Source organism: Megalobrama amblycephala, linkage group LG6 (genome assembly GCF_018812025.1).
Source record: "Megalobrama amblycephala isolate DHTTF-2021 linkage group LG6, ASM1881202v1, whole genome shotgun sequence".
NCBI lineage: Eukaryota > Metazoa > Chordata > Actinopteri > Cypriniformes > Xenocyprididae > Megalobrama > Megalobrama amblycephala.
The window spans coordinates 37,830,916-37,854,404 of NC_063049.1; the positions used below are offsets into that span (position 1 = coordinate 37,830,916).

The 23,489-nt window shown below is 36.4% G+C and overlaps 3 protein-coding genes across 5 annotated transcripts in view; 1 reads left to right on the forward strand and 2 right to left on the reverse strand.

The window, feature by feature from the left end:
* Window positions 1–2,538, reverse strand: part of cerkl (ceramide kinase-like) — an 85,260-nt gene extending 82,722 nt beyond the window's left edge. For both annotated transcript variants that reach the window (XM_048194502.1, XM_048194503.1), the window contains exon 1: window positions 344–2,538. In XM_048194502.1, coding sequence (XP_048050459.1) covers window positions 344–680 — 337 coding nt within the window. In that variant the 5' untranslated portion in view covers window positions 681–2,538. The remainder of the gene's footprint in view (window positions 1–343) is intronic.
* Window positions 2,539–2,865: 327 nt separating this feature from the next.
* Window positions 2,866–5,750, reverse strand: neurod1 (neuronal differentiation 1). The gene is made up of 2 exons (XM_048194504.1): window positions 5,583–5,750; window positions 2,866–4,743 (listed from the first exon to the last, which is right to left on the reverse strand). Exon 2 carries the CDS (start codon window positions 4,729–4,731, stop codon window positions 3,679–3,681), a length of 1,053 nt encoding a protein of 350 aa, XP_048050461.1. The 5' UTR covers window positions 4,732–4,743; window positions 5,583–5,750; the 3' UTR covers window positions 2,866–3,678.
* A 7,512-nt stretch (window positions 5,751–13,262) lies between these two features.
* The window catches only part of itprid2 (ITPR interacting domain containing 2), a 52,814-nt gene continuing 42,587 nt past the window's right edge, over window positions 13,263–23,489 (forward strand). For both annotated transcript variants that reach the window (XM_048194505.1, XM_048194507.1), the window contains exon 1: window positions 13,263–13,419. The gene's annotated coding sequence lies outside the window, so the exon portion shown is untranslated. The remainder of the gene's footprint in view (window positions 13,420–23,489) is intronic.

Sequence of the window (23,489 nt, forward strand, 5' to 3'; positions counted from 1 at the left end):
GTTTATGTACGCGACAGAATCATACCAAAATAAGACAGAGAAAGACCAAATTATTATTCTAAAACTCTAAATTCTAAAACGATTCATTCTAGAATTCTAAAACGTTAAAAAAAAAACAAAGTTTATACATTCTTTACTTATGTTTACTCTATGATGTCACCGAGCACTTTTCCCGTGCTGAGAATGCATGCGCACTGTACACGAGGCGTAGTCGTGTCTATAAACACGATAAATAATAAACTGTTTTCTAATTTGACTTTGAGCTCGAGACACACAGGAAGTAAACATGAGTAGTGTACAATCGCCATGGAAACGGAGGCAAACACAGCTCAGCGCTGCTCACCTGTAGGGGTCTCGGGATGAATGGGCGTCCATGTTACCCGCGTTGCCGTGAGAACCACGTCATGGCTATTTTTCCCGATTTGGAAGATTCCTCTCACAATCGGTTCGTCCGGCCTATATTTCGTTTCTTTTCTCCCCTGCTCGTCGTCATCGGTGCATAACTGAGGCGCCGAGACGGAGCGTTTCGCGCTTTGCTGCTGTTTTCGCTTTTTCTTTTTTATCTTGATTCGCTTTCCAGTCCCGTGAGGAGGAGACGCCGGTTGCGTCTCGCGCAACTCTTCCTGACTCTCCGACCACGCGTTGAGGACATTTATCGATTTACTCGGGGATTCAAACATAATGTGAATGTGTGCGGGGCAAACTCGCCTTTGTGTACTAATTTACCGGCTCGGCGCGCTCCCGGTCGCTAGGCTCTTGAGGAAGTTCCTCGTCTCCATGTACCTCTAGAGCGCGCGCGCCCGCCCGCCGGACTTTCTTAGCCGAGCACGCGCGCTGCCCTCCCTCACATATGGTCTATTATGACTGTTTCAACAAAGCATTCAAAAATATGTAGTAATATGAAATATTGTTTATACTATTATAACATTTAGTCTAACTATCCATTTTTATGTCAACAGTAGACTAGTAACAACATGTCTAATGAATAGCCTACAAGAAAATAAGATTATCACTTTTGGAAAAGCTACTAGAATTTTTTTTAAAATAAGTTTAAAAAAAATGTATATACCTCTTGTAAAAAGAGTTAGAATACATGGGCCTACTATCAATGAATAGCTGATATTTGAACATATTCCTGTAGTATAATTAAGCTGTCTTTTTTTTTATTTTATTTTTTTTTTATTACTTATTAGTGATTTTAAATTGTACTACAAATATATATTAGTTAGTTTTAGAAAATAAACGACTGCCTGCAATAGAAAAGTAAACAAAAATCTTTTAATTTTGTCTGACATCGATGGCACTCAACTGTAGCTTAAATTTGTTTAATGTCAACAAATATAGGCTGCCTCAGACATGCACGCCTGAATTTCTTTCCATATATTTAATGACTGGAGGCCTGGTTTATTTGGTGTGCTAAACGATTAGCCATCATAGGTGAACAGGTGTGAAAAAGTCTTCCTCATATACAGCACCTTGGACAGTTCCTGGATGTAACCAAAGCTTCCCGGTGGACGTTTCTCCTTCTGTGTCAGCTGATTTCTTATATGTTTTTGTCTGTATATGCAACAGTCTCAATGTTCAAGTGAATTAAAACCATTTCTAAAGGACGACGTTAGTCGTCATGTCTCAAATTGCTAGCCTTCAAAAATCTTTCACCCAGCGCGCGTGCCTATTTTAAAGGAATTTACAAGATTGTATTTTATATTGTTTTATTTTATCTGTAAAAAATGTCATCCTCATCGGCATAAAATGTATTTTTGTGCATATATTTTCGTACAAACATGCTCGTCCAAAATGTGTGGAGGTATTTCAATAACTCCCCTTTACACCTTCTTGTCTTCATTATAATCTATATTTACGTGAGTGACAACTTAGACTTCATTTAATAATGGACTAATGCTGTCTGCTCTTCAAATAAAACACAAATATCCAATATATTTTAAGAAGATTTTGTTTGCACGAACGGTTTTGGATTATAGACGACTCGAGGACAAATTCATTTACACTGATGTAAATGTTTTTTTTTTCTTTCTTCTTCTTCTTCTAGAAGTATTTAGATATACAGTGTGTATTTAAAAGTTCCAAATATGTTTGTAGATGAAAACCTCTTCTATACAAATGTGTATAAATGCGCAAAAGCGATGGTGACATTAAACTCTCCGCTGACTTTCGATGCTTTTACACGGGATGTCATTTGTGTAATAATGAGATCTTATTTTAAGGAGACTATCTGGTTTCAAATGAACCTGGGTAATGTCACAATTTTGGAGATGTCACAATATTGTGGCTTTGCATCGGTCTCCTCCGTGCTGGTTTAATATTTATTTTAGCTGCAGGCTATATGCATTCAGGTAAGAAACACTCTTATTGCGCACCAAAGGACCAAATCGATACAGCATTTTAATATTATGTCAGGGCAGAATGCGATGTGTTCAATAATATTCAAGGATATAAATTCACATAACCTTGAGTTTTCATATTATTAATCTCAAAATATAGCTAACAGTTTCAAAAGTTTCGAAATCTTTGATTGCCTAAATTTTGAGCCTAACATGTTTTCATTATTGTGTTTCTTGCTGACTAATCAAGTATGTGTTCTAAATGAAATAAAAATATATAATGCATGGTAAATCATTATTCTGGAGGGGTGGGCGTGATGCATGTATTTTACATAAACGACTATAATAATGTTAAATTCAAAACCATCTGTTTTATTTCTTAAACCTCCATCATAAACCGATACACACATACAACAGTCTCAAGACTAGAATCACTTTTAAATCAACCTCTTTTTTGGTTGCATCTTCGTTGTTTGTTCTTTCGTCACAAGCAATATACAAATTTCAGTCGAAAATACCCGAATAGTTTGAGCAGACTATTTCAGTCCATTATTTATTTTCCATCTTAGAAAGACAGGCCTCTCGATCAGCTTTTACACAAGGTGATAGTCAAGCTTTTATGTACAACACTGAGACTCTAACACCGATTTTTTTTTCCCCCCCCATCACTCAAGCAATTCGAAATTCCACAAAGGATCACTGATTGAACGTGTAGGATTAGACGGGATTCAGAGGATGGGAATTGTGCAACTCTGCATGATTTTACAGTAATTCATTGCTAAGGCAACATTACAGATTTTGAAGCACTTGCCTGCTGGTTATTACTAGAATGAGTACTGTTTTTTTATAAACACAGGAGATAAATCAGTTTTATAAAACATTAACATGGGGGTTGCATGGAATGATGCAAGGATTTGACTTTATAAAAAATTAACAATTCTATACAAAATCACAACAAAATAATTCAGTATGGGATAGATAAGTAGTAAAATGTAATAGGTTGAAAAATATATCAATCTCTATTCATTTCTATAATTGGCCCAGTATTGGTTTAAAAATTGCATAGTTTCCAAATTATTGCTTGTGATTTTGTAGCATGGATAATTAACACATTCTGAAGAAGGTCACGCCTGTTCCCACCTGTGTGTGACCGCAACGTAGAAGCGCTATAGAATACAATACATAAGGTGAACGAGAATCAACGAATTCTCTTTTCTCCTAAAGGCAGTAACAACAATAAATACGTACATAAGATTAAGCATATAATGTTGTTGCTCTTTTTGCATCAGCCGTAAGAGAATACCATGTCGAGCAGTCTCACAAATGTCCATTAGAATCACGAGTCGTGAAATATCGCGTTCAGCTGAGCGTTCATGACCCGCTCGTGATGAGAGTGCCCGTCGTACGACATAATGTTCTCCATCGGTATATCACAGCGCTGCGTAGAGCCCGCGTAAAGCGACGCGTGTCCCTGCGCGCCGGCCAAGCCCGCCGCCTGATAGTGCATGGTAAAGGCGTAGTTCTTCTCGAATTCCGAAGAAGCCTCGTGTTTGAAGGAAAAGTTCCCATTGACGCTCAACGGTGGGCTAAGGGGTCCGTCAAACGAGGGACTGGTGCAGTCTGTGAGCGCGGTGTCAAAGAACGGCTCCAGCGCGCTCCCGTACGCGTGCGGCTTGACGTGAAAGATGTGAGAGCTGTCCATTGTACCGTACGGAGGGCTGGGAAGACCGGGCGTCTGGTACGAGTAGGGAAGAGCGGAAAAGGAAGCACTTGCTGTTTGCATATGAGGGGGCATCTCCTGGCTCTGCTCGGGCAGAAAAGTTCTGGGGTTCAGCTGGAGGCATCCTGCGACCAAATTGGTCGTCGGCTGGGACAAGCCCTTGCACAAGGCCTGCACGAAAGACATCAAATCCGGGCTTTTGCCCGACCTCAGGATTTCCGAAAGAGCCCAAATGTAGTTTTTGGCCAGTCGGAGCGTTTCGATCTTGGAGAGCTTCTGCGTTTTGGAGTAGCACGGCACAACTTTGCGCAGACTCTCGAGCGCATCGTTGAGACCGTGCATGCGGTTCCTCTCCCGGGCGTTCGCCTTCATGCGCCTCATTTTGAACCTTTGCAAACGTGCCTTTGTCATCTTCTTCTTCTTGGGTCCTCGTCTTTTCGGCTTGGTGTCGTCGCCGTCTTCTTCCTCCTCCTCTTCCTCCTCGTCGTCCTCATCTTCGAGTCGGTTGAGTCCCACATCATCATCGTCGTCCTCCATATCCTTGTGCATGGGCTCGTCGGTCTTGTCCACGTCTCGCTCGTCTTGGGAGCCGCTGTGACACTTGTCGGTCCAGTTTGTGCTGGTTTGAGACTCCAGCATCATGCTTTCCTCAGTGTAAGACTTCGTCATGTTCTTGGAACTCTGCAAACGATACATAAAGCCTTTAAATATGCTATTGTATTTCATAAAAGAGGCACGCGACACTTAAAGTATGAAATGCACTAGACTGTGAATCTCCCAAATGCAACAACACATCACCTGTGGATGAATCATAGCTGCTTATACTTTATGCAGCTTTATTATGTAACACCATCGATCAGACAGAGCCCTTGCTGTTGTGCATTTTAAAATAAAGAATGAATGAATTAAAAAAAAAAAAAAATTATAAGAAACATAAGTCTTTTTATTATATGGGTATTAAGAAAAAAACTACTTTCTGGCTCTTTATAAGAAAAATATTCTTTGCAATATCTCTGAATCTTTATTTTCTAAGAGTGTAAATGAGTTTGAATGTTCATTCTCATAATTAAACTGGTGTTTCCTTCCTGTTTAACGCGACTGAACAACAAGATCGAACTAGTTTTGAATCTTTTTCCTTTACAACAAATATTGTATCATTTATCAGATATAAGTTTAGAAATTTAGACTGTATTTTATTAGTCCTTATACAGGAAAATTCTTCGTCTGTGATTGCACATTGTTACTTCAATTTTCCTCAACAGTAATTCAATTCAAAGTGATTGAAAAGGCAATGAACTTATCCGTGAAGGTCGGCACTTCTTCGCCAATTTAAAGTAACAAAAATAGGCTAAATATATTTTCAGTTATATGTGTGTTGATTTTTTCCCCCCAATGTCATCGTAGTGCATCACAAAATACATGCATTTCATAATTAAATCTTCATCATAAGAATGATCTAAGCTAATAGTCAGTTCAACACAAATGAGTGAAATACAGATTGTATTAATAAAAACACATACCTAAGAATTGTTGAATGTCTTGTTATGATAGTTTCATGCCCCTCGTGGTGTGGGAAGTCCTGCGGATTGAAGCCTAATGTGGCTGCGCCGATGTGATGCTCTGGTTATATAGCGGTGCTGCTGATGCTGGAAGATGCGAGTGGATGTCTGTCTGTGGCTGCCTCTACAGTCCCACCCTGCGCCCGTGATTGGCATCTGGCCCCGCCCCTTCCCCCGGCACGCGCCATATGGCCGACTACGTCAGGAAAACGGCCTCAAGCGTCACGTGATCTCTTCCATTTGTATTCGCCAGAGCTCCGTATTCCGTCCCTTTGTGGCCGAAAGAAAGTGGCCATCTGTCGCCAGTTAGAGACTCCGTGGACCTGTTTGTACCCGCAGGATGGATTAACCCTTTCAAGCGTGGGACACATTCAATCACGACCGACTCTTTCTTTAGCCACATCCCGTTGTCTTAATGCGGACAACTCTTTATGCGTGTCCATAAATTAGCTCGTAATCACTGAGTAGTTTTTGTCACTAATTATCAGTGGAAATAGGTCCTGTCTAAAAGATAAGCTTAAGCCTAAATTGTTGTTGTTAGCATTATTATTTGTAGGCTACTACTTATTATTAATTTACTTTATAATTAACCCTATTTGAAAATAAAATAATCGAATTTTATTATAATTTCCGGAGAAGTTATTTAAGAAATGTGTTATTTGTTGGGGTATTTGGGAGATTTCTCGTGATATTGATTAAACTGTAATTTCAAAGTCTGGCTCGAGACCCCGGTAATGAGTCCCCCTCTTTTCAACGCTGGTCGGTCGGCACGCGAGTCGCACGCGCACTGACAAAAAGCCTGTTTCACGGCTCACTAACCTGATCCAACGTCCAAAATCTGCTGTTTTCTATTCAATTTAATATCATCGCCCTTCCAACCCCCTTAAAAAAAAAAAAAAAAAGTTAAGACAGTTGAAAAGGCTACTATATAAATGAGGGAATAACTATAGACAATGGCATTTGAACGCACGTGAGCGTACATTTGTGCTCTTAAGAAATTAGATAGGCTATAATAGACCATTTTTATGGAATTATTTAATATCAACAGGAAGACATCTGACAAAGGAAGACAAGTAACAAAACCCTTGTCACGAAATATAAATAATGACTTCAGTGTCACTGTTTTTAAATCCACGCAATTAATTGTCGCATTTTAATTAGCTCAGAAACACACCTTAAATCAGTCCAGCGAATAGCTAGGCCTATATCCAGAAATAATTCTAAGAGCATATTTAAGATTTTTGCAGTTGTTTCATCTAGGTAGGCTTGTGCAATTATTTTTATTCGTGTGAGCTGAGCGTCTCGGCTATATCCTCCCATGCTGTTTGTCCATGCGTGCAAAATATTTCATTTCCATTGTTTGCTTATCTGTGCTTATCTCTCCTGACATCTGTTAATGGCCTACCGCAGACATTTGATAACCAGGTAACCGTGAAGTGTCCACGAACACTCAGGGGCTCTGAGTGCTGCTAATCTTTCTCATAAAAATCGACAAGTTTGTGCTGGTCAAAGGTCCGATAGGAAGCCGTCTGTTTGCATGTGTGTATCTCCCTGTTGCCATGCAAACCAAGAGACGTGAGGAGAGTGATTTCAGCACCACTGACAGCAACTCAGTGGACTTCTGTCGCATTTACTTCATGCTTTAGTTCGCGCTTCTGCATTTCTTATTTCTTCAACGTCCCACACATTGGCACTCTTTAATGTGGTATTATATTAGTGTATAAATTACAGGCATATAAAAATATACAGGCTCTGTATGATGTCATATTACTTTGAAAGGCTATGCACTGACTGATTTTCTCTGTGTTAATACTGAGAAGAGAAAATAAAGAGCTACTTTTAAGATGTCTAAATTGATATAGCCTATAGCTAAAATAATATATATATATATTTTTATATTTATATTGCATTATTCATTGACTTTAAGGGGGTCGATTAGTTCGTCTCACGCCCCAAGAAAAATTAGAAAACTGTCAGCTATCTCAGTCATTTTACAGTACCATTTTTCTTAATATATCTGTGAGGCGTTAACAAAAGTAACGGACGCTACATCGACAACAAATAATTACAGTAGCGTCCGTTACTTTTGTTCGCCAGCGATGCATTTAGCGCACGAAGAAACTTAAATAACTTGGTACTCTTGGTGTGTTTGTAAAACATTATGCTAAAATAAAAAAGGGCCTGCCAGTAGCAAAGGAACAGAAGTAGGTCGCTTCCTGCTTTCTTTAACATTAAGGTGTTCCTCTCCCTCCCAACACAACACAATATGAGGTCATACCAATGATATTTATTAATTATTTGACCTTTAACACCCTCTGCTTGAACCAGCAGACCTGAGAAACAGTGAATCCAAACCAATCTCTCTCTGCTCGAATGGGTCTCCCGACTGAATAAATCCCCATCTCCTATCTCACTGCATGCGAGTTTCGTTGCTCTAATTACTTATGCAAAAATGCAGATTTGTATTAATTAGTTTGTCCGCTGATTAGTTCTGTGGTATTTTGGCGCAATAAATCATGCAGAGGCACTCATTTTGGCTGGTGACCCATCTGTGCAGCCCTGTGGATTCCGGGTTTGTCTAGTTCAAGGGCTGGTTCGGGTTGCAGGTAAGGCCACCTGCTGCATATGGGGCCAGTGCGGCCTCTCGAGGCCGTCAACATCATTTCCAACGGATGACTCTTTTCATTCACACACATTTAACAATAAAATATACGGGTTACAGGGGTAAATAATTTCCATTACCAAGTCGTTAAAATTATATAGAGTAATAAAATATCATGTAGGCCTACATTAAGAGCATATGAATATATCTATTTTAACTAACGATCTGTTAAGCAACCTAATGAAATAATGCTTGTTAATGTTATAAATTGTATTAAAACGTGCTTGTGTATAAAATCTATTTTACATTTTATTTAACAAAATGTTTTTATACAAACGTTCTACGAAGTAGAAAGGATTTTGACAAAGTGTATTATTTAGGAAGCATGTTTAAAATTGATTTCTTATGCATTAAACTGCAGGCTATAAAATAAATAAACAGTAAAGCCTTGGATTTCGCTTTATCATATATAAATGTATTGCACATATATTAGCTATATTATTTAAAAAGCTTAATATTCAACGCATTTTACGTTTAATATGCTGGTATTCACTTAAATCCTCAATTCACTGGAATCCTGTGTTTGAGATCCGAAGTTTCGGTCTACAATTCTGAAGAGTCTAATCATGGTCACGAGCGCCATCTCCTGATTCAATGGAGAAACTACGCTCTTTTTCACAATGTCTACAGCTTTCCCAGACACATAAGGTTAAATTATAGAATAGAATAGAATAGAATAGAATAGAATAGAATAGAATAGAATAGGTACAGATAATGAAATATACCGATAGCCTATGTTATATTATATTATATTATATTATATTATATTATATTATATTATATTATATTATATTATATTATATTAGCCTATATTATCCACCGGTTTCACGTTAGTTCACCCAAAAATAAAAAATTCTGTCAATTATTTCTTATGTCGTTCATCTTCAGAACACAAATTAAGATATTTTTGATGAAATCCAATGGATCAGTAAGGCCTCCATTGAGAGCAAAGCCATTCAAACTCTCAAGGTCCATAAAGGTACTAAAAACATATTTAAATCAGTTCATGTGAGTTCAGTGGTTCAAGAATACTTTTTGTGCACCAAAAAAAAAACAAAAAAAACGACTTTTCAACAATATATTGATGGGCCAATTTCAAAACTGCATGCTCTGAAGCAGTGAAGCATCGGCCCATATTGTTTTTTGGCGCACAAAAAGTATTCTTGTCGCTTTATAATATTAAGATAGAACCACTGAACTCACATGAACTGATTCAAATATGTTTTTAGTAGCTTTATGGACCTTGAGAGTTTGAATGGCTTTGCTCTCAATGGAGACCTCACTGAGCCATCAGATTTCATCAAAAATATCTTAATTTGTGTTCTGAAGATGAACGAAGGTCTTGCGGCTGTAGAACGACATGAGGGTAATAAATTACATTGTTTTCATTTTTGGGTGAACTAACTCATTAAGCTAGTCCTAGACTAAAGTGCATGTTTTAACTGAAAGAAACTTCACTGCCATTGTTTTGCCTCAAGATGAACACCAGTAATGTTTTTTTTTTTTCTAGTGTATATTTTTAAAAGCTACTTAAATATCCTAATTGAACTAAGACCTAATCCTGGCTTAGGCTAAGCCCTATCTGTAAAACCGGGCCTATATTATATTATATTATATTATATTATATTATATTATATTATATTATATTATATTATATTATATTATATTATATTATATTATATTATAATTTCCATTACAATTATTTATATTTATAAAATACAATTGTTACCTCTTTGTTACAATCTACCTTCAATAACAGTTTGATTTTATTGCATTCACTTATTCACCCATCATCTGTTAAAAAAAATATGCTAATATTGGAATTTTTGTTTGAAATCAAAATGATTTTTGCAAAAAGATTTTAATTTAAGAGGGGTTGAAGGTGTTTGAAACCAACATGCAAACCAGCAAACAAGCATCCGCAAAATTTCCCCATGTGACAACTAGCCCCGGCCTCCCCAACTTCAATAATCTTAGTTTTACTATTAAATAAAGCCTACTACAGTGTTTTTACTTCACAAGCGAAAAAAAAAAAAGAGTTCATCAGCATTATTTGGGCAATCCAAAAATTATAGTGAACTCATACAGTTCTGCAGTTTTATAGCATATGTTGCTTTTTTTCCATGAGTAGTGTTTTATCTTGCATTTATGATGAAACCTATTCTACTAAACAGCACTGTAAATTCAGCTTATCAAATAATGAAGATATATTATGTTTTTTAATATGTTTCTACTCATATATCATATTTTTGGAAACATTTAGGATTCATAATATCAAAGGGATAACCATTGTTATGCTCATCTGAGATATATTGCTTCAGAAATACTGACAGTGGTCCATAAATCAAGTTATAACCATCCACTGGGTAATAACATGAACACAATACCTCTTCCCATCTGTTTTATGGCAAAAGAACAGTAATTAAGATTCCACTGAGAATGTTGGCAATAGAATTGAATTGAATTAACAATTACTTCAATTTTGCTGAAACAATCAGGCACCACAAAAGCAAATTTCAGCTTTATTAATCATTCTTTGTGAATTATTCTGGAGAACTTCACATAGACTGAAATAACATTACAGATGTTTTAATATATCTATACGTCTGTTTAAAGAAACAGTGTGGAGTGTTTTTCTATTGGCAAATATAGCTGTAACCGACAGCTGGAGGGCTGTTGTAAATCACTCGCCTCGTTTTCAGCCGTAGATTTCATACACTGACCATCATGCCGGGCGGCAAATGAGACAAACTGTGGTTTTAAGGTCTCATGGTTAGATGTCTATCACAGGTGCTTCGTCTCAGATGGATTGGTGGGTTAACCACTTCCTTGTCTTGCTCAGTAATGTAACTTCCTTTCTAGCTGATCAGTTTATTTACAGACATCTGCTGTTAACTGTAGGACATATAAGGTTTAATTGGCCATAAAGAGATTTTTACTTTGTTTAGCCTTATGGGTATCTTACAAGTTGACCAATGACCAAACAACTGAGACTTTAAAAAAGTATTTTGTATTCACATACAAAATACTAATGATTAATAACTGTAACTGTACTAAAATTTTGTTTATTTCCCCCCCAAAAATGATCATGTGTTCCCTTTTGTTACTACCAAAAAAAAATGATGACATCGGTCATGTTTCGGTCATGACAATTTTAGATACTTTTGAGCCTAGCTCAAAGATGCTAACCAGCACATGGTTAGCTAGCACAGTTTTGAACAGCTGTACACATAAAAAAAAAAAAAAAAAAAAAAAAACATTTTTATCAATGTATTCACTATCTGTCTTCACCACATGTATCAGTCATGACAGTTTCGGTAGAGACAATTTTAGATACTTTTGAGCCTAGCTCAAAGATGATAATCAGCACATGGTTACCTAGCACAGTTCTGAACAGTTTGTACACATTAAAAGTACATTTTATGGAATAACACCCTTTGCTTAATTGCAGAAAAAAAGGTGTTTGGTAGTGACGTTCCTTAAAGTTACACACAGATTTTCAGACTTTCAACACATTTAACTCAAAATGATGGTACCTATCTACTATAAAAGAGAGACTATGAGAGGGACACAGGAATATTTCCTGATCAAAAATGTGGGGGTGTGGTTAAAATCAGTCTCAGCCAATGGACTAAAACATACACTGTTTTGGTAGTGACATGAAAATGCAAGTACAGGTCTCTACAGGACATTAATGATTGATGGGCGAGGCCATAAACAGAGGGGCGTTTTTGAGAATGTTACCTGATTTGCCCATGTCAGAGTGTGGGTAGGGTTTAGGGGTGGGGTCGGGTGAAGGGCATCATTTTCATTGCATGACATATAAACACCCACAAGTTTGAAAACACCCACAAATATAGAAATGCACACTTTTGTTCTACAGAGACCTCATACTCTGATATTTTTTTTTTTACTTAAAGTTTCATGATTAAAACATAAAATATGAAATATATAAATATAAATATATATAAAAATATAGTATATATATATATATATATATATATATATATATATATATATATATATATATATATAATATATTTTTATATATATTTATATTTATATATTTCATATTTATATATTTCATATATATATATATATATTTTTTTTTATATATTTTATAACCTCATACTCTAATTTTTTTTTACTTCAAGTTTCATGATTAAAAAATAAAATATGAAATATATAAATATAAATATATATAAAATATATTATATGTATATATATTATATATATATATATATTATAAAATATATATAAAAAAATAATATATATATATATATATATATATATATATATATATATATATATATATATATATATATATATATATATTTAAAAACAATGGAAAAAAATTGCAAAAAATATTTCAATATCATTTCCACTAGTTGAAATGTAGGGGTGTCAGGGTTTGGGATAGCCACCTCCCAATTGAAAGTACCCTAAAAAATATGATTTTATATATTTTAAGCTTACTTATATTTTAAATATTATTGTACGATTCAATAAATAATAGAAGGATCTTAGTCAAATTAATTAATTTGACTAAGATCCTTCTATTAAAATTAATTAATTAATTAATTAATTAATTCTAAAATGTAAATACTCAAATGCTTTTTAAATGTATTTTTTGGTTGTGGGACAGCAGTTGGCACCAATTCTGTAGAATGGCCCATATATGAGAGTTCATAATTGTATTATTTTCATAATAATTAACTCTATCTATCTATCTATCTATCTATCTATCTATCTATCTATCTATCTATCTATCTATCTATCTATCTATCTATCTATCTATCTATCTATCTATCTATCTATCTATCTATCTATCTATCTATCTATCTATCTATCTATCTATCTATCTATCTATCTATCCCATTACAAATGTCCAGTGTAACTGTTATTGAGAAAAAACTTTGGATCAGGTAGGGATTCTGCACTGCATATCTTCATCCAGCAGGTTTCAGGCCAGGCGTATTTTTGGGCTCCGTCTCGCCCATGTTGTTACTTTTCACTCTTTTTTTCCGGAAGCGGAAGCATTGTACTTGAAGTTTTGGAATAGTTTTGGCAGATGATTCAGTGCAGATACTTTCTAACTATCAGCGCGCGATCATCGTCACGTCCTGTTGAGAGATGGTAAGTTGTGTTATTCTGCTTTTTTAGGGCTGTTTCTTTCTTTAATGTTTGTTTTTAATCTTGCGCGCTCTCATGCTGGCTTGAGGTTGTTTTACGCTCAGATGCTCACTGAAATACAGACATTTAAATGCTCGTGCTAGTTTAATGCGTAATATGGCGTTTAAGCATGCGCACGCTTATTCCTGGTTTATTTACAGAGTCTAATATAGTTGTTTTGCATGCGCGTGTGATTGAAACATTATATTAGTATTCATATTTTAGAAAAGTAAAGTGAAGGGAACGTTTGCACTGTGATGAATTGTCTTCTAAATTCGGGACAACTTTTGCGACTATTCGCATGACATTAAAAAATTTTTTCGTGAATGTCTCTTTTGGTTGACACTGATGATGATGATGCTTATAATAATGGGTCATGTCCATGTCACCTGCTTCAACCTCCTGTTGGTGTCTGAAAACCGGCCAACTGTGAGGTTTATAGCCTCATTAGATCCTTTTGTGTTGTTTATTGGAATGATAATGACATGCTCTTTATAGCTGATAGTAGCCTATCTCACTCATTGCATTCTTGATGTATTGCTAAGCAAGCTAAATGATTAGAACAAAGAATCAAAAGTCATTTAGGGCCACTCAAAGCTCTCACCTAAAGTGGCATCTGTTTATGGTGTGTTGATCATCCCAAATGACATAATCATCAAAAGTTTGTATGGACAATGTTTGAATTGATGTTTTGTGCTGGTAACAGAAGGTTCTCTGTTCAGACAAGTGGTTCTCAAACTTTTTCTGGTGGTGGACCGTAAAACAAAACCTGTGGACCACTTACAGTAACACCGTAAAGGGATAGTTCACCCAAAAAATGAAAATTCTGTCATTAATTTCTCACCCTCATGTCATTCCACACCCGTAAGACTTTTGTTCATCTTCGGAACACAAATGAAGATCTTTTTGATGAAATCTAAGAGTTTTCTGTTCCTCCATAGACAGCTACGCAGCTGACACTTTGACACTTCAAAAGGTTCATAAAGAGATCGTAAAACTAATCCTTATGTATTGAGCGGCTTAGTCCAAAGTTTCTGAAGAGACAGAATCAATTTATATGATTAACAGATTTAATTTAGTGTTTTATTCACATAGGGTTTTATTCTGTTCAATGGAAAGGTTCCATTCCATGGATGTTAAAGGATCTTCATGGAACTATTGATGCCAGTAAAGAACCTTTATTTTTAAGAGTGTAGGGTCAGTACTTTTATTCAGCAAGGATGCATTAAATTAATCAAAAGTGACAGTAAAGACATTTATAATGTTATAAATGCTGTTCTGTTGAGCTTTCTATTTATCAAAGAATCTTGAAAATTAAATGTATCACAGTTTTCACAAAATACTAAGCAGCATAACTGTTTTCAACATTGATATTAAGAAAATTTTCTTGAGCACCAAATCAGCACATTAGAATGTTTCTGAAGGATCATGAAAATTCAGCTTTGCCATCACAGGAATAAATTAAAATTTAAAAAAATATTAAAATAGATTGCAGTTATTTTAAATTGTAATAATATTTCACAATATTACACTTTTTACTGTATTATTGATCAAATAAATGCAGCCTTGGTGATCATAAGATATTTCTTTCAAATAATTAAAGGGGTGGTTGATTGTGATTTCACTTTTTCACTTTTTAACTTTAGTTAGTGTGTAATGTTGCTGTTTGAGCATAAACAACATCTGCAAAGTTACAACGCTCAAAGTTCAATACAAAGGGAGATATTTTCTTTTAAAGAATTTGCTGTTTAAGGACTACAATAAACTGCTGGTAGGGACTACGGCGTTCCCAGGTTAATGACATCACTAACCCTGAAATTTACATAAACCCTGCCCCCGAGAACACGCAACAAAGAGGGTGAGTCCATGTTGGGCTGCTTTAGAGAAGAAGAAGAGTTGTTGTAGTAGAGTGTTGTTACCATGCTGTCATTTTACACCAGACTGCTTCACAAACGAGGGTCAATTCAACACTGGATTTGCACAAAAGATTAACATGACGGCACATGCTAGTCGATGAGTTGAATCAACTCCACAGCAACTACATAAATGTATCCACTTGAGGCCCCGGTATACTTCAAACAAAGTTCTTTTTCGTTCTTCGTTTAGGGTAGAACGAAGTTCGAAATGCGTGAGCAGTGATATACTGTAAACAAACATCTGACACCGCTCACACTGCTGAGAGCGATGGTTAGATAAATATGTAAATATGTGCCGTGCACTTTCTTCTCAGTAACAAAATAAACACAACAAAAATGAGAAAACAGCAAGCATTTATTATAGAAAGCATAAGAAAAGCGTCTGATCATAACAGCATGGGAATGTTAGCACGAGCTCTGCAAATTAGCACTCAAGTCCCGTCATGTCTTCATATAGCACTTTATTCAATGGATTGCTTAAAATCAAGCAGCTTTACAGTATCAAACATGAAAAACAGTGTTAGTGTCTCATTATTTTTACAAGCACAACTTCATTTTGTACTATAAAGCGGCTATCCAGTGCGTTCATGTTTTCACCCGCGGAGCTCTTACCTCAACAAACTCAAACACACGAAATGAGTCAAAGACGTGTTTGGCGCGAGTGAAGGCGGCGCCTCGGCGCACTCCTATTATATTACCATTACTGACTAATGGTAGTACGAAGGTGTTTTGCAGCTGGAGTGAACTTTTCCTGAAAGTTTGCTTTGGCAAGCCGTTTCGAACTTCCAAAAAGAACACAAAACGAACTTCGTTTTGGCCTGATTTTGTTCGAAATGACGTCACATCAGTTCGTTCTTCGATTTTGTTTGAAGTATTACAGGGTCTTAACTGTTCAGAAACATCCAGTTTCATTCTAAAAGTTGTAGCTTCTTCCTGAGTCTCTCCATCAGTGTCGACTCCGGTTTGAACAATGTAAGGCTGAACACCGTTACTGACAATCCTCATTTTGGCTGCGTGAGATTCTCCAGCTTTGTTGTTGTTGAGCAACCGAAGTGTGCGCTGTTAAAGCTTCACCTTCTTCTGGAAAGGGATGGGAGCAGCAGCTCATTTGCATTTGAAGGGACACACACAAAAACAGCATGTTTTTGCTCACACCCAAATAGGGGCGAATTTGACAAGCTATAATAAATGATCTGTGGGGTATTTTTTGCCGAAACTTCACAGACACATTCTGGGGACATCAGAGACTTATATTACATCTTGTAAAAGGGGCATTATAGGTCCCCTTTAAAAAATCCTACTAACTCTAAATTTTTTAACAGTAGTGTTGCTTTATTATTATTATTTTTTAAATTGCCCATCATCTCGCAGACCACTTGGAATCTTTAAGAACCACTAGAGCTTCAATGACAGTAGTTTGAGAACCTCTGGTTTAGACTGATCTGAAGCTTTAGTGCTCTTAACTATTGTCAGTGTTCCTAGTTTAGTCTAGTGACTTTCAAGTCTCCTTAAGTTCATTCCACTCTCTCGTGTTCGTGACTTTTCCACAGTTTTATTGCAAGTAGGGCAGCTGTTTTCTATGCAAACATAAAAGGCAGGACTGCGGAGTACTGTCCTCTGGGTGTCTTCAGATAACATTGGTCAGGTGTAAACACAGCTGACATATGTGTGTGTGAAAGAGTGTGTTTGAGCAAATGAAAGAGCTGGTGTGTATTTGCAGAACACGGGTGAATCCGTGTGTTGTCGCATGATCTACTGCATTCCTGCCACAGGGAGAGACAATGTAAACATGTTCTTATAGGAAAAGTTTACCCAAAATCAGTTATTCACCCCTGTAGATGGCTTTGTGGTTGGAATGGACTGAAATTTAAGCTGTTACTGACGGTAGGAGCTCTCAAATCTCATTTGTGGTTGTGTTATTCAAACTTGCTGCATTGCAATCTGTAGAATTTCCATTTGGGTGAGCTATCTGTTTAACAAGAGAAGTCAGCAGTAGTGGTTGGAAAAGTAAGCCGAGTTTTTGTGTTAACAGGTCTCGAGTTGCTTTTCGTGCAAAATGTGTCACGCTAGCTAAACAAAAGGTGTGGCTCTGTTTCCTTAGCAAAGTACAGGTATTTACAATAGGAAGTTAGATTATATTAAAGAGAACAATTTCTATTGATGCTACTGAAAGTCACTGCGACTGCATATTACGTTTCCTTCCCTGGTCTAATGCCATCTTTATTAGTTTGGCATAAAGCCTGCTGTTTCAGATCCAAGGTACAATTTTATAAGCCATCAACTACAATGTTCCCATATTAGACATGCAAAACAGTTGCTATATGCTACTGTTGATGCTGTGTTATTGTTACCTGAAGAAGAAAGTCTTTAACACTAAAGCAAAACTTGGATGTTTTCTGATGCATTTTAGCAGTCATCTGCCTCATGCTTTGCTTCTCAGAAGAGAAGCATCTTATAAACTGCTTAATGCAGGAGAAATTTGGTTGTTTTTCTGCCCTGTGCATAAAAACAAGCCAGAAAAGGTCCTGTGTGGCCAGTGTGAATGGCTATCAGGGGCTTTGTCCACAGGAAATGAATTCAGCTAGGGGCCTGAAACAGACACGGCTTATTGAAACCTCAAGATAAAGGCTTCAAAGAGACTTGAGGGAAATGACACTGTCGTGTTGTACAGTCTTTACTCTCTCAATAACTGTAAGATGAGGGTTTAGTAAATACTTAATAAACCCCATGAAATAATATGGTGACAAGCAGTTTTCTTTTCTTTTTTGAGATTTCCTACTAAAAGAAAAAGTTGTGGCAGGACATTTGGAAGGTTTTTATTAAAGCAGAACTAAGTAACTTTTTTTTACCTTCATAAATAGTTTTCTAAGTACTTACGATGGTTAATTGACTTGTGGTGTGTTTGAGGCGAGCACTAACCCCCTCTGGCACGTCTACGCCAGAAAACAGCACTTGCAAGTTGAGCTTCGCGACCCGATACAATCTTGCGATTCTCGCCTCATGTTCACGTTCACGCGAGAGTGACAAAATGCTTTACGGTAATTCAAAAACAATGTATATATAAGACAATTTTGAAAATTATCCACCTCCATTGAGATTTCTTGTACTGTATTTGCAAAACTACTGCGCTGGTGAGCGTTGTAGTCGTTGTAGTCGTTGTAGTCCAGAGCTGCGCTTGGAGTATTTACGACCTGTAGGGGGAGCTTCGCAAATCTTACCGAGTTCCGCTTTAAATGGCCAATAGGTCATGACCTATGATTTTCTACTTGCTATTGCTAGTCAGATGCAGAGGGATAGATATTCTTATTCTAGAGAGCTAAACAATGAATACAGCCATTGAGTGTGGCAGTATTGAATCAGTAGTTTTTTGTCGATATACGCTACCGTTCAAAATTTTGCGGTTAGACTTAGTAAATTGTGTGCTTTTATTCAGCAAGGATGCAGTAGATTTTTCAAGAGTGACCGTAGACATTTATAATGTTGCAAAATATTTCAAGTAATTGCTGTTCTTATGATCTTTCTATTAATCAAAGAATCCCAAAAAAGAAAATGTATCACGTTTTCCACAAAAATATTAAGCAGCACAGCCATTTTCAAAATTGATTATAATAAGAAATGTTTCTTGAGCAGCAAATCAGCATATTTGAATGATTTCTGAAGGATCATGTGACACTGAAAATTTAGCTTTGCCATCACAGGAATAAATTACATTTTAAAAGAGTCATTTTAAATTGTAAAAATATTTCACAATAGTATGTATTAAATAAATGCAGCCTTGGTGTGCGTAAGAGACGTCTTTGAAAAACATAAAAGAATCTTACCAACCCCATACTTTTGAACTGTAGTGCCAAATGTTAATGTTGTCAACTTTTAGTTTGACCTCAAAGCCTCATCATTCCAGTTTTATACATTTAAATGGCATTGAGCCTGACAGTTGAGACAATTTTGCAAAATGAGAACTAGTTTACCTAGTCTCAAAAGCTTTTAGGCCTAAGGCTGGTGCTTGCTGAAGCAAAAAACAGTATGTTACACCCCCTTTTTACTGTGGGAAAGTCAGAGTATAATGCACAGCTTTGACTGGCTTATTACTGGCTGCTTACATTAAAGTGATAGTTTACCCAAAAATGAAAATTCTGTCATCATTTACTCAACCTCATTGGCCTGTTGCATGAAGCTAGTTGAACAATCTCTGAGTTTCAGAGTAGGTTTAGAGTTTACAAATCCAGATAAATCCAACCTGGTTTAGATGAGGATCAGCTGTTGCACAACACTTGGTATAAACTTTTTCTGTCAACTCAGGTTTAATCCAGAGTTTGCGAAGCGCGTGCACCTGAAAGTGTGACACGTGTGGCAAACAGACAGAACATGCAGAGTGGCCGTTTGATTCACTTCTCGCGAGAGAGGCGCGCAATTCACTTCACTTCTGAAGATTAAGAGATCATTATGAAAAATATCATGAAATTAAATGCACTTACAAGACCAGAATAAACATTGCTGCAGTGCAAGTTTGAGAAGGCAACTGAAAGAAAATATCTGACTAAATCAATGCATGTGAATCAAAGAAATATGCCTAATAATTTATAATATAATCATTTATATTAGTTTCACAAAGAGCTCAAATGAATACACATAAGCTTAATTTGTTTAAAGGTGCCATCGAACGTTTTTTTACAAGATGTAATATAAGTCTAAGGTGTCCCCTGAATGTGTCTGTGAAGTTTTTTTTTAACTGCCTATTTTGGGGCATAATTAGAAATGCACCAATTCATGCTGCGGCCCCTTTAAATGCTCACGCTCTCTGCCCCCGGAGCTTGCGCTTACCTTAAACAGTGCATAAACAAAGTTTACACAGCTAATATAACCCTCAGAATGGATCTTTACAAAGTGTTCATCATGCATGATGCATGCATGCATGCATCGGATTATGTGAGTATTGTATTTATTTGGATGTTTACATTTGATTCTGAATGAGTTTGAGGCTATGCTCCGTGGCTAAAGCTAACATTACACACTGTTGGAGAGATTTATAAAGAATGAAGTTGTGTTTATGAATTATACAGACTGCAAGTGTTTAAAAATGAAAATAGCGACGGCTCTTGTCTCCGTGAATACAGTAAGAAACAATGGTAACTTTAACCACATTTAACAGTACATTAGCAACATGCTAACAAAACATTTAGAAAGACAGTTTACAAATATCACTAAAAATATCATGTTATCATGGATCATGTCAGTTATTATTGCTTCATCTGCCATTTTTCGCTATTGTTCTTGCTTGATATTAATTGTCAATATTATATGAATATACTATTATATGAATTATACATAATTAATATAATATAAATATAATAAATAAATAATTAGCAGCAAAAGATGAGCAATTTTGTCTCTAAAATGTTTTCACTATAAACTGATTTAATTTGAGTGAGAGATACCGGCTTTATTGCATCAGATACATGTCACTTTACTCACAGCTGATTGGTCCAGTTTGGGTTTGCGATCTCTAACCCAAAATAAAACCTGCTCCGGAGAAGGTTAGCCGTGTAGTTAACCATAGCAGTGAAACCTGCTAAAAACCAATCCACCTTCATAAGCCTGAAAAACCAGAGTTTACTCAAACTAATCTTGAACTTACCTTGGTAGAAACTGAAACGGCCACATTCAAAACCTGTATGACTTTCCTTCTTCTGTTGAACACAAAAGATGTTTTGAAAAATATAATTTTTTTGTTGTTGTTGTTTTTCCCATACAATGAAAGTGTTTGGACAGAAATGATGACAGAATTTTCATTTGTGTAAACATTCCCATTAATGTGATTTAAGAAACACCAATGTTAAATAAATAGTTACGTTTATTAATAATAAAAATGTCATGTAATATAGTTTATCATCCTAACTGCAGACCGTTTACCGTCATCAAACAGCTTTGAATGTTAATATAGAACAGCGTTCACAGGTGTGAGTTTATCTACATTTTCCAGTGACTTTAAAAATGACTCATCTAATCATAATTTAGAGTTTTATAATGACATTTTAAACTATTTGGCATTTGTTTCCCCCTCCCCCCCCTTCTCTCTCTTGAAATTCATGTGAAAGTGCTGTCATTAAATATTCACCACTTGTACTTCTGGCAATGCTGTAGGCAATTCCACGTTCTGAATTAAGCAGGGCATCTAAGAGTAGTTCGAATGAAAAGCAGTGCACTCATAATCCATCAGGACTATGTGCTGAGATGTTTACAGTACTGTTCTGAGGAAGCGTGGTGGTCTGATGGATCTTGCATTGGTTTTTCTCATCAACTCCTTCCTATTGCTTTCCATATTTCTTCCATAATCAGATCCTTAGCCGAGGCCTAGTTCCTGGGATTGCAGCCAGCCCTCCTCTGGGTCCAATGTCAGTGCTATTTATCACAAAGAGTGTGTGCGTGCGTTTGTAATGGTATGAAAAAATAAAAGAGATTATTATTATTATTATTATTCACTTATGCTGAGAGTTAGATATTTCTGGTAACAGGTATGAAATCAGAGCCTCACCTGTTCCTGACTGAATCCCAGTGTCTAGTACGCTACCAAGCTTAACGGTAACACCCTGGGCGCTCCATATGTTTGTTTCACACTGCGCAAATTGAAACCCTGGGAACCGCTGACCTTGTTCAGGCTAATGATTAAACGGTTTTATCATAATGCTGGTACATGGTGTGTCTCTGTGGCTGGAGCTTTAACAAACAGGCAGCTGATGATGAGGCCTATGCTTGTATAATCATTTTTTTGTATGTTGCTGTTCTATTCTGCCTCTAGTTGTCTTTATTTTGGACGATTTTAGTGTTTCAGATCTGATGCAACTCTTAAATAAGGAAACAATTATTATTGGGAACTGAGATCCAGTTGTTTTCTGGAACAATGTCATTTCATGACTGCTTCCTGGACCACTATTTTGAGTTGTGAGCTTTTCTTGTCTTTCTTTTGGGGTTTCCTCACAGTATGAAGTCCTTCTCATAAACAATTGACTTTTATGAACTGATTCTTTTTAATGAATCACTCAAAAACCACTCACTCTAATGACTCACTGAGTCAGCAAAAAGTTCTTGACTTGTCTTGCAGTCCAAGTCATTACTTGCTTCATGTCCGACCCAAAATTATCCAAGAACTATTATGATATTATGTGTACTTAAAGCTCATGGAACTTAAATCAGTGTAGTTAGTGACTGGTTGTTCATATAACAAAGTGTACCAGAAAATAGCATTGTTCTTGTTTAGAATATTTGTTAAAGGGATAGTTCACCCAAAAATGAAAACTGTGTCATCATTTACTCAACCTCAAGTTGTTCCAAACCTGTATGAGTTTCTTTCTTCTGTTGAACACAAAAGATATTTTAAAGAATGTTGGTAAGCAGAAAGTTGATGTAGCCATTGACTTCCATAGTATTTTTTTTTTCCTACTATGGAAGTCAATGACTACCGTCAACTGTCTGGTTACCAAAATTCTTCAAAATGTCTTCTTTTGTGTTCAACAGAAGAAAGAAACTCATACAGGTTTGGAACAACTTTAAGGAACACTCCACTTTTTTTGAAAATAGGCTCATTTTCTAACTCCCCTAGAGTTAAACAGTTGAGTTTTACCATTTTTCGAATCATTCATTCAGCCGATCTCCGGGTCTGGCGGTACCACTTTTAGCATAGCTTAGCATAGTTCATTGAATCTGATGAGACCAATAGCATCTCGCTTAAAAATGACCAAAGAGTTTCGATATTTTTCCTGTTTAAAACTTGACTCTTCTGTAGTTACAGCATGTACTAAGACCGACGGAAAATGAAAAGTTGTGATTTTCTAGGCCGATATGGCTAGGAACCATACTCTCATTCTGGCGTAATAATCAAGGAACTTTGCTGCCGTACCATGGGTGCAGCAGGCGCAATGATATTATGCAGCGGCTGTGACCCCCTGCTTGCCTTGCAACCATGGAGACATTTGTGAGAGACGCTGCGTAATATCATTGCGCCTGCTGCACCCATGGTACGGCAGCAAAGCTCCTTGATTATTACGCCAGAATGAGAGTATAGTTCCTAGCCATAGAAAATCTCAACTTTTCATTTTCCATTGGTCTTAGTACACGATGTAA